Source organism: Vollenhovia emeryi, unplaced genomic scaffold, assembly GCF_000949405.1.
Source record: "Vollenhovia emeryi isolate VEMERY1.0 unplaced genomic scaffold, V.emery_V1.0 DF939135.1, whole genome shotgun sequence".
NCBI classification, from domain to species: Eukaryota; Metazoa; Arthropoda; class Insecta; order Hymenoptera; family Formicidae; genus Vollenhovia; species Vollenhovia emeryi.
The window spans coordinates 549,281-562,921 of NW_011967231.1; the positions used below are offsets into that span (position 1 = coordinate 549,281).

General features: G+C 52.0%; 4 protein-coding genes across 5 annotated transcripts; 3 read left to right on the forward strand and 1 right to left on the reverse strand.

The window, feature by feature from the left end:
• The first annotated feature begins 3,462 nt into the window (after positions 1 to 3,462).
• Positions 3,463 to 4,315, forward strand: LOC105567757. The gene has a single exon (XM_012022871.1). It carries the CDS (start codon positions 3,587 to 3,589, stop codon positions 4,313 to 4,315), a length of 729 nt encoding a protein of 242 aa, XP_011878261.1. The 5' UTR covers positions 3,463 to 3,586.
• A 250-nt stretch (positions 4,316 to 4,565) lies between these two features.
• On the forward strand, positions 4,566 to 7,307 carry LOC105567758 (the record flags this gene model as incomplete). Its single annotated transcript, XM_012022872.1, has 1 exon — positions 4,566 to 7,307. A coding segment is annotated over exon 1 (2,742 nt), but the record flags the coding sequence as incomplete, so codon positions are not given.
• Positions 7,308 to 8,307: 1,000 nt separating this feature from the next.
• LOC105567702 (uridine diphosphate glucose pyrophosphatase-like) lies at positions 8,308 to 9,568 on the forward strand. The gene is made up of 3 exons (XM_012022775.1): positions 8,308 to 8,862; positions 9,047 to 9,120; positions 9,236 to 9,568. The coding sequence occupies exons 1-3, from the start codon at positions 8,420 to 8,422 to the stop codon at positions 9,388 to 9,390; spliced, it is 672 nt and encodes a 223-aa protein (XP_011878165.1). The 5' UTR covers positions 8,308 to 8,419; the 3' UTR covers positions 9,391 to 9,568.
• LOC105567701 (beclin-1-like protein) lies at positions 9,474 to 12,362 on the reverse strand. Of its 2 annotated transcripts, none has more exons than XM_012022773.1 (5): positions 12,120 to 12,362; positions 11,157 to 11,317; positions 10,670 to 11,082; positions 9,963 to 10,451; positions 9,474 to 9,698 (listed from the first exon to the last, which is right to left on the reverse strand). In XM_012022773.1, exons 1-5 carry the CDS (start codon positions 12,229 to 12,231, stop codon positions 9,578 to 9,580), a joined length of 1,296 nt encoding a protein of 431 aa, XP_011878163.1. In that variant the 5' UTR covers positions 12,232 to 12,362; the 3' UTR covers positions 9,474 to 9,577. The 2 variants fall into 2 exon arrangements, with proteins under 2 accessions (XP_011878163.1, XP_011878164.1); XM_012022774.1 differs by lacking the exon at positions 12,120 to 12,362 and adding an exon at positions 11,719 to 11,791.
• Between the last annotated feature and the right edge of the window lie 1,279 nt (positions 12,363 to 13,641).

Here is a 13,641-nt window from a genome sequence, read left to right on the forward strand (position 1 = left end):
TTTCGTGCATTTCTAATATAACCAACACTGGACATTTAGCCAACGTTTAGCCAATGCACTGTGCTACTAGGGTCGAAACGATGTCGAATCGATGCCGTCAGATTGACGTCGATTCACGCTTTCCTGCCCAGCGAGAAATGATTCATCGATTGATGTCGAAACGACGTTAACTCGACGGTTTCGATGTCGTTTCGACATCGATCGACGAGTCATTTCTCGCTGGGTGCGTTCCTCATTAGGAAGGACAATTCCGCGAACGCCCACGTGTCCCTCGTGCGCTCGCAAAACGGCGGCGGCGAAATCTCGTTGGTTTCGAACGAAGAGACGCGTTCGTCGCAAGAGAATTGAATCTCTGTTAAGGCTTGCGTCCACGATGCCTTCGCCCAAGTTCTAGCTTCGAGAAACGTGTGGCCGATCAACTTGCAGATTTTATGGATCGATCGGCTACACATTTCACGAAATTAGAACTTGGACCAGGCATTCTAGCATCGCGGACACAGGCCTGCAAAAAGATTGTAAACTTTGTCGAATCGACACCGATTCAAATTGACGTCGATTCGACGTCGATTCGGTATCGATCGACGAGTCATGTGTCGGTGGGTCGAGTACGCGCGGGTCCTGGGATAACGGTTTCGTCGTTATGGAACCGGAAATAGGGGGGTACCGCGGCGCGCTGTCGCGGAGAGATCGCTGATTACAGTGATTAATCCTTAAGCGGACGCGCGACACTTAATTTGATTACGGCGACTATTCTTCAAGTACTGTTGCCATTGTTCGAGCTTGCGCTCGCGCGCTTCTCGCGCAAATCCCGCACCGGAGATTACGATGGCGCCGGCGCAACCGTGATATCAGTCCTGGGCGCGTGTAATTACCGAGCGTCGTCGAGTTCTCTGAAACTTTGTTGTTTGCACAGCGTCTTATTTGGACTAACGCCACAGCGTGTATGCGCTAATTGACATTTGCCACGGCGGGAAACGGTGCGATTTGTTGCCTGAGAATAGAAGCTCGAGCGAGGATCACGTTGCGCGAGCCAAAACAGGAGTCGGTCTTTAAGATTCCCTTACGAGCGATACGAGGATGTCAGAAGAGGCGCGCCAAGTTCCTTCCGGTATGAAGGACCCGCGATAAATTAACCCGTTCGATCGTTACTCTTGGAAAAATTTACTTTAAATGAAATTAAAGTTTTGAAAAGTGATCTTTCAAATCTATAAGAGTTTACTTAAAGAAGTTTCCAAGGGTATTTCCGGTCGTTCGAATACCGATTATCGCAGCGGATCCTCGGATTCCCAGGCGCGCCCTCGTGAAGAAGCGAACGAGTCAACGGAGGAAAGCGATCCCGACGGTCGGGTCGCACGATTAAAGCCGTTTCTTTCGCGAGGGGGGAGAAGGGCGGCTTGCAGGAAGCGAGAGGATCGTCACCGTCACTCCGAGGGGCGCGGAGACGAGACGGACGAGCGGGGCGCGTCGGGACGGCAGCTCCGAGACGCAGACATTATGGATCCCGGCCGGGCGACCCTCGCGAGGAAGAGGGAAAAGAGGCCGGCGGCGCGGCGAGATGGGAGAGACCGGCCGGGCAGAGACACATCCGTTCGTTTTAATCGCTAATCACCAATTATCCGAGAAGCGTCCCGCGCCCAAAACCCCCAGAAGCATTTTAACGAGCCGCCGTGTCGCCCGGGCCCGGAATTTCACTTCGGTCCGAGGCCCGGCGGGGCCTCCGCCGCGCGCACCGGACGATCGAGCGCGGCACGGAATATATATCTCGTACCCCGTGGTCCATCCCGTTCACTTTGTCGTCCACCTATCTCGCCCCGAGCCGTGTGCGTCCGCGCTCGCTCGCGCGCGCGCCCGTACCAATTAGCGCATACTTGGGCCCTTCGGTGTTTTAGGGGACCCTTCTCGGGGTGCTGCTCCCGTCGAAATCCACGGAATGGGAGATCCCCCCTCCGCCCCGAACGGCCCGGGAGCCTCGTCAGCGAGATTACTCGTCGCCGGGCCCCGACGATTCCCTCAAACGAGGGAAATAACTCGAGATAGACGCGTTTCATTCAGCGGATGAAGAAGAGATTAAGCACCGCGTGTTTTTATTTCCGTTCTGCGAGGCGCACGAAATGTTACTCCTTTATGGATTTGATTAAAAGTTTAAAATCTTTTCAACAGAGGTTTTAATTTCTCTGGCAAAGACTTTATCTGAAATCAACGAGATTTCGCCGCCGAGCGTTTCGCGAGCGCGCGCGGGACATGGCACGTGGGCGTTCGCGGAATTATCCTTCCTAATGAGGAACGCAGGAAAGCATGAATTCGCGAGGGTGTCTTCTCGCGGGTTTTCGTAACGGTTCTAGCGGCATCTCTCGCGCCGTCGACTTTAAGTATATACCACCTTGGGAGCCAGGTAATAACTGCCAGCGGAATTAGAAACGCCGAAGAGTCGCGCGGATAGTGGATGTACGTGACCGTAAGTTGATAGGTTTTTTGCCGCGTGTCGATGACAGCGTGCGCGTATGTACATGCACACGCGGAAGAGGCTGAGAGAGGCGGTATTTAAAATCCAATCTTCGCGGCAAGAGACTCTGTATACGCGACGTCGACTAAATTAATCTTCTTCGATCGTTACCTCACACACTTCCACCGTGAAGTTCCAATTTGTCTACTGTGTAAAATTGAGCAAAACGCATGTAACTACTCTCTAAGAGTCAATTAATTCATTATCACTGATATCAGCTATGAATAATTCAGTGCTATGCACTGACAATTTTTTTTAAGCCAAGCAAATAGATTTACTCAAACTTATTTTTTTTACCGAAGTAAATATTAATTCTATTTAAATAACAATATCAAATTTCAAGTAAATCTATGCATTTTCTACATTTAAATAAAGATTTCGCGAGATATAGAATACTATTCGTTAAACGAAATAATTGTTTTTGTTAAATAAGAAATCCAATTTTCTTTCTTGTAAAAATTACATCTTAGTAAACATTTCATAGAATTAAAATAAAATTTTTTAAATTAAATGTTATCTATTCTTTAATATTTAATAAATACTTGAATTGAAGCAATTTGTTTATTAATTTTTAAATTTAACTTAATAAGCTATTAGGAGCCAACTAATGAATAATTTTCTTGAGTAAAGTAATATTTTTTGGATGAGGATGTTTTTTATCAATGTACTTTTAAATATTCACTGTTTTCAGTGGATATTCACTGATTGACTTTTAGAGAGTACGGATTGAGAGTGAGATTAGAGATTGGCACTTGACCAATCAGAATAAAGCCCGTATCCGACCACGGATTGATATTCAATTGAAATTTGACCGATCAGAGTAAACTTTACCCGATACGGGCTTTACGACTCGAGTTAATAAAAAGTGCTGTTCTACTGTCACCTTCCATCTGTCAAGCAGCCACGATACTTTCGAACCTCCAAATTCTTGGCACAAAATTGTCCGTTTTACGCAACATTGTCCGGCTCCGCAAAGCTCTCGTCACAAAATTATTTCAGCTACCTCGAATGGAGACATCAGATCGGGCTCGATCGAATCTACCTTAAGCGCAGATACAACTTGATTCCCGCTCGAGTCACGTCATGTCCTGTTTCGGCGGTCACGACGAGCAGATCTACCTAATCGAGATACTGATCGATAAATTGACGTTGACGCCCGGTAAAATCAAAGACGTCGGCGGGCACCCGATCGTGATCAAGATGAAACTCTTAGATTTCCCCGTGCTCGAGTTCACGCAAGACGACTCGGAGGCGTCGAGGCGCGATCAGGATGTGCGCTTTATGGCCGGCCGATGCTGCCTGTTCGTCAGGCGACCGCGGGATCTGGTCCAAGGGCTGCGCTCGTCGAGCCTGAAGATCGGCGTGTTTCGCGCCAACGACACTTATCCCACGGCGGAGACCGAGTTCGCCCTGCCGGGTTGCCTGTGCGACCAGATCGCCATGATCGGCAACGATCCCGTCAACCAGCCGAGACCGTTCGCGGCGAAGGGCGGCATCCACCTCGTGGATCCGGGCGGAGATCCGTCCGGCACGCTGCACATGGAGCTCACCGTCGCGTGTCTCGGGCGCGTCTTTGGGACGCGCTGCGAGCTGCACCCTAAACCCCTCGTCCCCGCCGAGCGGGAACGGGAGGTCTGCGTGAGGCGATTCGTATCGCCCGAGCGTCTCGCCGAGAAAATCTCCAAGGACGAGGTGTCGGCTGCTCCAAAACCGGAGGCCAAAAGAGCGAAAGTGCCGAAGGGCAAGAAGGGCAAGAAAGGCAAGAAAGGCAAGAAAGGCAAGAAAGGTAAAAAGAAGAAGGGCAAGAAGTGAGCCTGGTAGGTGCCGTCCGAGTGGTCTGAAGTGCGACTCCCTGTCGTGGAATGATTTTCGACTCGTCGTTATGGCAACCATCTGACAATTGGGAATGTCAATTGACCGGTTTCATCCGCTCGCGGGTAAATCGTTCGATTTCAGACCCGAAACGCTTGCAAAATTAATGGCGCGGCTCGTACAGGCGCATCGTTAACGTCGCTCCGGAGTCACCTTCCAAATTTCTAGTGTGGCCGACAACGTGCGCGAAATGGCCCTGAAGAAGAGGCTGTCGACATTAGAGAGGGAACAGTTGTACATGCTTGAAATCCTCGTCGACGGTCTAAATCTGTGTCCCGAGAAGACCGTCAACAAGGATCGCGACTTGACGGTACGCGTAGGCTTCGTCGACCTCGAACCCGTCGACATCGTAGCCGAGGACTCAACTAAGGCTACCGCCAGAGCAACTGGGAACAAAGAGAGCCGAGTTTCCGACGAGTTCATCAGTTTCGAAGGCAAGACGTGCCTGCTCGTTCGGACACCGAGCGACTTAATGCGATCCGTAAAATCGACTCCTCTGAGCATCGAGGTGTACTGGATTCCTTATGGAGAGGACCGCGGCCCGCGACGTGTTCTTCTCTGCGCGGCAACCGCATTTTTGCCGGGATGCTTCTGCGATCGCGTAGCCGCGGCCAAGGGCGAGATAGACGGGCTGTCGAGGTCGTACACGCTGACCAAGATTTACACCTTGAGCGACGAACACGGGAATCCGTGCGGATCGATATCGATGTCCCTGCGGCTGTCGTGCTTCGGCAGCTCAATTATAAATCACCTCGCGCTGCGCGAAAAGTCATTCGTACTTCGAGGGTTTCCTCTCGGTTGGCAGTTTTCTTGCGCGCAGCCGTCGCCCGACCGAGACGTAAACGACGAGCGGTACGAGACGACGCGCGACGACACCGACGCGTCGTTGCTGTCCAAGATTCTGGATCCCGCACGCTCCAAGGTGCGCGACCGGTGCGCGTTGACGAGGCCGGAATCGCCACCCCGAGTGTCGATGGGCCAGCCGGGATTCGAGAGATTAACGAGCGCCGAGAAGCTCAACGACCGCAAGTTCCGTGGGTTCATTTACGAGACCTATCGTGACGAGCCGACCTGTTCGTGCCTGCCGACAGACCGATCGGCGCATCCGATGATGTGTCGCTCCGGGTGCCTACGTTCTTGCTGCATGGCTTTGAGAAAGCCCGAGGCGCTCGGCAATTTTCCGTCGCTCGCCACGCTCGCTCCCGACGATTTAAGGCCAGATGTGGAGCAAGACGTGACTTATCACGACTCCAGGAGGCTGAGAGGTGGCGAGGACGCGGACAACAGTCACCTAAGTAACGAAGCGTCGTGGAACGAGGAGTGTACGTGGCAGGGGGATGACGTTAATTTCGAAACTCGCATGATGGGCGGCAGCGACTACGGTGCGTCAGCGTACGCGCTTTCCGATGGGACAACCGTCCTGTACGAGAAGAAGAAGGAAATCGGCGCCGGCTCGCCGTTCAGACCACGACCGAGAACGGCGGACGGAATCAAGGCGGCAGGCTGCGTCTGTCCAGGAAGGGATTCAGGATTTAGGTGCACGAGGAAACCGTGCGTGGGCGCGGACTGCATGATCCGCGCCTTCAAAGAGGCCCAGGAATTCGTCGATTCCCTCGGCAAGGTGCCAGGTCTGGTGGGTCTCGGCTTGATGGATCCGTCCGAGAGTCCTTATTTCGGCCGGGACGCGCAGAGGGATTGCGCCGTTCAGGAGGCTGCACCGAGCGAGAGGAAACGGGGGTATCTGGTGCCGTCAGCGGTGCCGATTCAGTGCCCCGCGCCTTGCAACACGCAGATCGGCAGAGTCGTCGCCAGCACCGTCTTCGCACCTCACGCCGCTCCGTTGACGCCAGCGGCTCCGGGACGCCCCGGTGTCGTGCGCGAGGCAATACCGGTGATGCCGTCGCTGCCGGAAATGATGTTCCCGGTCGCCGGCGGCAGGCCGAGGAAGAAGGAGGACAAGAAGGAAGAGAAGTTGGAAAAGCAGAAGGAGCTGGACGTCGCGAGCACCGCGCCGTCGGACGTCGACGTTGGTCCCTGCGGCGAGCCGAGGTGCAAGTCTCGCCGGAAGAAGCTCAAAGACGAGCGGACGGTGGCGCACGACGTCGTCGAGGAGATGCCGGTGCAGCCGGCACCGATCGTCGCCAAGGCCGCCGGCAAGTCCGTGGAGAGGGGACGATTTCCGAGGGGCAGGGTGGGTCCGGGCGGCGATCGCGACAGGGGCCACGTCAAGGTCAGCAAGCGAGTGATGCGGTACGTTTATTCCATCGGCGACGTCTATCCCGGGACCAATTTCGGCCACAAGAACTGCATCGACCCGCGATTCAGGGTGCCGGCCAACATGGGCTGGCTGTGGAACACGAGCGCGACGGTGGGCAAGCTGAAGCCGCGGCTCGGCTGGAAGCCGGGCGCGATCGGGCGCTTCCTCAACGAGCTGCTGAAGGAGGCGAAGGGCGCCTCCAGGCTGGAGGACTACCGGGCGAGGTCGATACCCTCGCGCACCAGCCTGCGACGCGGCAAGCAGTTCAAGAGCATGAGCTACGTGTCCTCGCAGGCGAAGAAGGACGAGGAGGACGCGGAGCAGCCGCCGACCCTGCACATTCACCGTAAGGACGGCACGTACTACGTGACGATGCACCCGATCAAGCGGGAGACCGAGACGGACGTGTCGCAGCTCGAGGAGCCGATGAAGCCGCTGCAGTTCAAGATCGCGCGGAACAAGGACGACGCCTCCGTCGCGTCGAGCTCGACGGCGTCGGACATGGAGATCGAGTTCTCGCCGCCGGCGGCGGTCAACAGGTACCGCAGGAGGCCCGACGTCATTCACGTGGACACCCAGGTCAGGCATCAGGAGATTCTCGACGCGTTCAAGCCGCCGGCCGACGCACCGAGGAAGGAGAGGAAGGAGAGGAAGGAGAGGAAGGAGAGGGAGAGGAAGGAGAAGGAGAGGAAGGGCAAGAGGGAGAGGAAGGGAAAGAAGTAACGAAACCGTCCCTCGCGCTCCCGCGCCCCTCGCTCATTATCCCGGCGCACGATCGTGAAAGGGAAGCAGCTTTATCGGAGGTTTGCATCTCGCTCGAAAAATATTAAGCACGGCGCACGCTGCGCGACCGGTTTGCGTTACGCCGGTCCTAATTTTACACGACGCGCTAAATTCGATTACGCCGCAACCCATACTTTTCGCAAGCTCGGCCGGGCTAATTGCGAGAACGATCGCCGCGCGGAGGAGAGACGAGACGATTACGTCCCTCGTAAATTTAATATCTCGCCGTTAAGAAATTACTTAAAAGCGTGGAAAGAGAAACGCGCAATTTCCAGTCGCGATAAATCAGTTCCACGGGAAAATTTCTTGTCCCCCACGCGCGGAAGACGGCACGCGTTTGACGTCGCGCATTGTGCGATTATAATCGACACGACCTCGACTAAACGTGTATTTCCGTTCATTGATTGAATATCATTCGCAGAATCCATCGTGTCGATTGAAGGACGTGCCACGAGAGAACAAAGTGGGCCGTTCAAGTTTGCGCTGGTAAAGCTGGACGTCGCCCTGGACTCGAAAGCGTTGGAATATGCGACTCGATCTAACATCCACGGCGAATTTGTGTTCTGGCGCTCGATCTAGTGGCAGGCATTAAAGATGCGTCACGGGAAAACGAGGTAGACTGTTCAAGTTCGCGCTGATAAAGCTGGACTTGGCCCTGGACCCGAAGACATCGTTGGAACTCGATCTAACATCCACGGCGAATTTGTGTTCTGGCGCTCGATCTAGTGGCAGGCATTGAAGGAGCCACGGGAAAACAAGGTAGACTGTCCATGTTCGCGCTGGTAAAGCTGGACGTCACCCTGAAATCGAAGGCATCGTTGGAATATACATATGACGCGATCTAACATCTTCAACAAATGTATTCTAGAGCTCGGTCTGGCGACAGGCAGCGGCATCTCTGGACGGATCCAAGGTTCGCTGTCGTTATCGACAAGAGTTAAGTATCTCTGTGTCAGCTGACACCAGCTGACACTGTCAACCACCCGGAGGTACTCTGGCACGAGATGAATACCGCGGCACAGGATGAGCGAAACCAGGTCGTTCGCAAGAGAATGCTCGACCTGCATGACGTCCGCGTGGGAAAAGTCCCGCAGAACTCGCCCTGGTTGAGAAGCGTGCGCTTGAACTACACGCAGGACGGTCGCTCTAAGGACTGGGACATCATCAGGATCCACGACAGCGTGTGTATAATCGTCTTCAACACGAGTAGCAGGAAGCTCGTGTTCGTCAGACAATTCCGGCCGGCGGTGTACTACGCGTCCCTACCGGAGGAGCAGGACGCGGTCGACGTTCAGCGCTATCCCGCGACACTGGGGCTGGCCTTGGAGCTCTGCGCCGGAATCGTGGACAAGGATAAACCCCTCGTCGAGATCGCTAGGGACGAACTGAAGGAGGAGTGCGGCTACGAGGCACCTACCTCCGCGTTTAAGCAAATTACTACGTATCTGTGAGTTGAAAATATTGACTACACTCTGGTCGCATTACGTAATCAATTCAGAAGTAACGGGAGACAAGTACAACTTGTAAAATACCTTTCATCTATATATGTAATAATTTTCTACCTTGACGAATAGACCAAGCTGTATCTAGAATATCCCAAGTGTGAAACAGTTGATTCTTACGTTTTCTAGATCCAGTGCCTCTGCCAGTGCAAAGCAGACTCTTTTCTACGTCGAAGTCACGGACGACATGCGGATACACCCTGGTAGGTAACTGTTTCTTTTTTGAAAGCTATTTCAAATATTGTTTGCATAATATAATCAACAAACTATATTTCGTACAATTGATTTCCAATTCAATCTTTGAATCTTCCGTTGAAGGTGGCGGTGACGAGTCCGAAGGCGAAGTCATAGAAGTGGTGGAATTGAGTGTTCCTGAGCTGAAGGATTACACGAGATCCAAAGAGATACAAAGTCCCTCCAGTTTCCTCTACGGTGTGTCTTGGTTCCTTCTTAATAAACCTGAGTACTGCTAAATAAAGCAAAACTAGGAAAGGCCTCTTGCTCGGCCATTTAAAATAAATTAAAGAACGACAAATTAAAAATAGATACCAATGCTACATCGTTCAACCGCGTTTATTTACAAATAGAGCATTTATACACAAGCAATGACGAGATACTTGCACAATTAAAGTTTATACAGAATTACAAGGAGACTGACATTCAATTTGTGTTCAGTTCATCCTTTGTGAATTGAGAGCTAACCCATGCAAGACCCCATTTTAAATTTGTCAGTAGGAACTTTAAGGCCTTAGTCCATTGTTCTTCTGAATTGAATTGTATTCTGAAAAAGAGAAGAAAAATTAGACGAACCTCCTGTATTCCTATATAAAAAAAAAGACGTGTTAAGTCGATAGTTTCCTATATAAAAAAAAGACGTTAAGTCGATAGTCGAAAGTCTCAAAGTATTGTAGCTTTTCCGAGATGCTGATTGGCTGTCTCGCTTGTGCGATACGACATGCTTCAGTTGTGTTGTCTAGTATAAGTAAATTTTTCACGTGTAGATTAAATCATAACGAGGATATTAATACTTGCAAACTCAAATTACTTTATGGAATAGGAGTTGCCCGTAGCGGAGTCTTCAATTTTGCCCCGATCCATTCTATATGGCAGACAAAATTCACTGTCTCCCTTTTCCACCTGTTCCTTAAATTGTTGCAAACAATCCAGAAACGCGACCATAGCTGCGTCAAATTTCGTGTCCCATAGAAACTTGAATCCTCCACTTCCGTACAGGGGAAGCTCTTTGTTTTGATCCAAAGCCTCGATATAACTGTGATTGCCAAATGGCACTAAACGGAAACGCTTGAACGTTAAATTCATTTTGCGCGCGAGAGCCACTAGAAGAAGGGTAGTTTGCCCCCACGCGGCGTTTATCTCGCTCCAGTCTACCGGCGCGCTCGGCAATCGTCCCAATCGGAATGAATTTATAGTCCCAAAGTGGCCAGAATGCCAGATATGAAATGTGGCGTTGAAAACGTTCGTCTTCTTCAACCTTTCGAGCTGCGAGGCTGCGTACGAGAGTTGATTGTCCAGGCTGTGAAAGAAAAAATCGATTTTACGTAACGCAAATAGAAGTATTAATTAAAATAAAACTGACACTCTGTAATAACAATACACGGAGAGAAAGTAAAGGCCAATAATAACGATGAACAATTAAGTGACGATAAAAGACAAGAATATATTTGTAGAAATATTAATAAACGATCACTGTTGAAAACCTATTTAATTATATCTCGGGATTGTTTTCTATACCTGCGACATTCATCGTCAGCTAACATGAGATCTCTTCTGTGCTTTGAATATTCTTTCCAATATCTGTCCTCCTCGCTCTGCAATTTCTCCCTTTCTCTCTCCTGTTCCGCTATGGCATTCCTAGTGGCTATCTCTTCCTTTCTCAATGCCTCCAGCTCCCTTATCATTCTCTCCTCCTCGGCCTTTACGTCCTGCAGCTCCTTGGTGAGATTTTCCATCTCCACGTCCTCATGTCCCTGGTACTGTTGCTCAATTTCTAATTTCTTCAGGTACTCATTATAATCCGACCATTCCCCCTCTGTCATTCGCAATTGCTGATCCATCAGCAGCAAGAGGCTGTCTGTACATTCGTCGCAAAGTGGATGGTCCGCCGAACTGCTACTGCTGAGAATGTCAAATAATGTTGCTCGCACCTGAGGAAATACAGGTAGATATGAAATTGCGCGCAGGTTTCGCATTCGAAATATTCCCCGACGTTTCCGCGTACCTTCAAATGATGACTCAAACTCTCCGTCTCGCCGGAATCGCCGACCAACATGAATCCATTTGTACCATTTCCCGACTCGGTCAATCTGAACGGTGGAACCAAGTGTTCTATACTGTCGCTTTGGGGCTCTAATTCTCCAACAACCTGCTGCTGTATAGGAACTGCAACAGGACAACAATTATACGTGTAGCTTACCATCCTAGGTAACTAACCCCAGTCCCTGTAATCGGAGTCTGGTCAACAGGCGACTTTTGTTTTGCTCTTTCTATTTCTACGCCCGATAGAAAGAAAGGGAAAGCAAAAAAGTAACCGAAACGGCGAATCCTTCTCTCTCCTAGAATTCAGAATGTAGACTCTACAGCAAACTAAATGGTTGCGCCGAGGGGGAAACCGCTGAGCAAAATCTTGTACACCAATGCCCACTGGGCATTACTTTATCTTATTTCATCTTTACATTGCCCCAGCAAGACCTAGTAATGCCCAGTAACCCCGCAAATCTGTACACCACAATGCCATCAGCGGTTTCCCCCTCGGGTTATACCTTGAATCTCTTGTTACGCACATTCAACACCCAACACCCTCGAGCACAGTCTAGAATAACACATTTAACGTCTAAACTACACAAACAATTAAGAACATCTTAAGAACATCGTTTCTTTTTACATAATGAATGACGCTGCAGGTAGTTCGTATGTTGTGTATTACGTAAAAGCGTCATTGTTTACACACGGACGGACAAGCGTTGGCGCGTTAATTAACAGTCAGGTTCGTCGCCAAGTTAAGAGGAAAATCCGCGTCGCTCAGAGGCGAGCGTTCATCGGGAATCGGCGCGGACCTGGCGCGTCGTACGTCGCGAGCGGCCAGTGCGTACGCGGGAAAGCGTTTATCAGCGCGGAGGGGGGGGACAATCGGATCGGTGGTCAACGGGCCCAAGTCGCCAGTGGAAAATTAGAAATTACCTACGCGAGAGTTCGGCCAGGGTGTGCTCGCCGAGGTGGTCGAAGCTCGAGTCCAGTCGCAGCGGCTGTAGACATCGTTGGCACGCGAAGCTCACGTTCGTCTTCAAGTCTACCATATCGCGTGCGTCGCTCGTCCGTCCAAGTAGCTGCCCCCGCCCGTCGCGACCTGCCCGTGCGCGTCGTTATTTACGAATACGCGTCCGCCGCGACCCGCGACGCTCGGGCTCAGCTGACGGCGCTTCGCCGAGCGACCGCCAGCCGGCGCTGTCGCGTCGGTAACCGCGTCGGTACGGACGTTGCTCTGTACTGCACTCGGCCCCCGCCCCCTTTCGCCCTTTCTGCGCCTAACAACGAATTTGATTGCTCGCACTAGGGCCAGTTTATAGTCAATTTTTATACTTAACTTTGTCTGAAATACACGTTCGGAGAGTATTTAGCCAAAACATGATCCGCGTGGATGCCGCATTAGAATCGACTGTGAACAAGCCTTAGTGTGCACTCCGTGCACTCAGTGTGCACTAGTGCAAGTAACCGAATTCGCTGTACAGGTGGCAGAGAGCGTCGACACGCGAGATTGCCGACACGCGAAGGACAAGAGTAAGTCGCGCAATTGCCAAACTCTAATTGTTACTTACTGCGTAAACTGTAGAACGTGTCGCGACGAGCATCGTCGGTGCAGGAGGTCCGGCCGCTGCGTGTCCACGGCGCTCTTCAAGCAAACGAGCACGACGACGCCGGTTCGCAGTGCTACGTGAGTCAAGTTAACGACGCGATATTTAACGTCACTTCGGTGCATTTCGACGCATCTCTCGGGATATATTCACTCGGCAAGTGCGCACATTAACGAGCAACCGACACCCCCGCGGCTCTCGTCCACTCACGGCGATCCGGCGGTCCACTGTCCGCATCTCGGACCAGAGTGTACTCGCCGAGAAACGAAGACGACGTACAACAACTCACGGTACCCGCGGAATCGAGCTCAATCGTGTGGCCGTGACGTGTATCGTACGTGCCGGCGGCTCGAACGATAATGCGACACACGGTACGTCCCCGACCTTGATGCGCAGCGGCCGCGGCGGCTCGAAACAAACAAGCGGCAACCGCCGAGGCGGCGCGAGACAAACAAGCGGCGAGCCGCGCTGAAGGACGTACCTACGTGTCGCATTGTCGTTCGAACTGCCGTGCGAGTGGCACGGGACGGTCGTGTGCGCGATCGTGTGATTGATCTTCGTTTCTCGGAGCAGTGCACTCGGAGATACGGGACGCGGACCGTCGAATCGCCGTCTGCCGTTCTCGCTCGCCAGTTCCTTCGGTGTAGCTCGAGCAGGGGAAAGCCGCGAGTTCGTCGATCGTTCATCATTGAAAAGGAAACGTGTGAGTTTACCGCGCTTGAGATACATTGCGGTATCAAAGTGATACTCGAGTAGTCGCGTCGCTGACTCGACTCGCGTAGTGTCGCGCAGAGCAACGCCGGGTAACGGCGCCATGTTGGTCTGATGGAGAAGCATCGCGGAGCTCCGCGCGGA

What these genes read in the sequence shown, in the direction of transcription:
- LOC105567701 (XM_012022773.1), bottom strand. Translation starts at nt 12,231, where the DNA reads ATGGTAGACTTGAAGACGAACGTGAGCTTCGCGTGCCAACGATGTCTA. An exon ending in GTTTGAGTCATCATTTGAAG is followed by an intron (nt 11,083 to 11,156) that starts GTACGCGGAAAC and finishes GTATTTCCTCAG; the next exon opens with GTGCGAGCAACATTATTTGA. An exon ending in GGCAACTCCTATTCCATAAA is followed by an intron (nt 9,699 to 9,962) that starts GTAATTTGAGTT and finishes TCTCTTTTTCAG; the next exon opens with AATACAATTCAATTCAGAAG.
- LOC105567757 (XM_012022871.1), top strand. Translation starts at nt 3,587, where the DNA reads ATGTCCTGTTTCGGCGGTCACGACGAGCAGATCTACCTAATCGAGATA.
- LOC105567702 (XM_012022775.1), top strand. Translation starts at nt 8,420, where the DNA reads ATGAATACCGCGGCACAGGATGAGCGAAACCAGGTCGTTCGCAAGAGA. An exon ending in AAGCAAATTACTACGTATCT is followed by an intron (nt 8,863 to 9,046) that starts GTGAGTTGAAAA and finishes TACGTTTTCTAG; the next exon opens with ATCCAGTGCCTCTGCCAGTG. An exon ending in CGACATGCGGATACACCCTG is followed by an intron (nt 9,121 to 9,235) that starts GTAGGTAACTGT and finishes CTTCCGTTGAAG; the next exon opens with GTGGCGGTGACGAGTCCGAA.